Source organism: Perkinsus marinus (genome assembly GCF_000006405.1).
Source record: "Perkinsus marinus ATCC 50983 genomic scaffold scf_1104296953702, whole genome shotgun sequence".
Lineage (NCBI taxonomy): Eukaryota > Perkinsozoa > Perkinsida > Perkinsidae > Perkinsus > Perkinsus marinus.
Window position 1 is genome coordinate 1 of NW_003208413.1, and position 1,040 is coordinate 1,040.

At 51.8% G+C, this 1,040-nt stretch overlaps 1 protein-coding gene across 1 annotated transcript; it reads left to right on the forward strand.

Moving 5' to 3' along the window:
- Positions 1-122: 122 nt before the first annotated feature.
- Pmar_PMAR009603 (hypothetical protein) lies at positions 123-560 on the forward strand (the record flags this gene model as incomplete). The annotated part of the gene is made up of 1 exon (XM_002776379.1): positions 123-560. A coding segment is annotated over one exon (438 nt), but the record flags the coding sequence as incomplete, so codon positions are not given.
- Between the last annotated feature and the right edge of the window lie 480 nt (positions 561-1,040).

Sequence of the window (1,040 nt, forward strand, 5' to 3'; positions counted from 1 at the left end):
ACGGTATTTTGGGATGGCTGAGATCTGCCTCAGTTCCTGCTCTAGCCGTCTTCTACCACTGTGAAGGGGGGCACATAGATGGCCCGGTAAGGAATGATTGCTCGGTATTATGTTGCTGTCAGCGTCATTGCGAGCGAGCTCTACATCAAGTTCAACGTTTGGCCCGGGTTATGCCTCTCCGGCCCGATGGTACGGTCTTCGTTGCCCGTTCTCTTCGTGCTTTTCTGCCCGTGATGAAGGATGAGCTTGGTCGTGATAGTGGTCTTCGTAAGCCTGAAGCCCTAGTCCAGCACATCTACAAGTACGAGGCCGTTCGCGCAAGAGAGGGAGTACAGCCATTCCCTAACGAAGAAGCCTTCCCTTGGCCCGAGGTTTACTCTGACATCAAGCCTGACGAGTGGTTTTATGCACCTGAGACTGATGAAGCCCGCCGCCAGCTACGTCGTGACCAGTTGGCTGGCCCGTATTCGCTGAACTCCTGGTGGAGGTGGGATCCTAAGATCGAGCTCGAGGACGTGTCCAATTGGGTTTTGAATCGCTATAAGTCTGTCGGCCCTTAGCTGTTGTACACAGCCTGTGGCCAGTTATTGCTGCTATCCACTGCTAGCTAGATGATTATTTTTGCTGCCATTTTGATTGTCGTTACGTTATTTCCTCACTGCGCCAGATTTACAGGGGACGAGATGTGGTAGGAGGATCTGCCCACTCCTGTTGGCCAGTCTGTTAGCTGCACTGTATCGATTGTTCGCTATATGTAAATCGACTCCGTTCGGCCATTGTCAGCTACCTTTTTGTTGTCGTCCGCCTGTGCGGCCCTGCCTGTGCGGAATAGACAGTATAAGGCGAGCGCGAGGGCCTTATCCGTAGCTAACGTGTGCATGCGTCAAACGATCGATTGCATTCAGAGTCTTCCGAGAGATTCTTTTGAGGATTACTGTTGGCACTCCTGCCAACCTTGCGACCGCAGCTAAGTATTATCTTATACCCGTATCTACCCTTTGGATTGTGTTGCCAGAGTCACTAGCATCGACTACCTATAG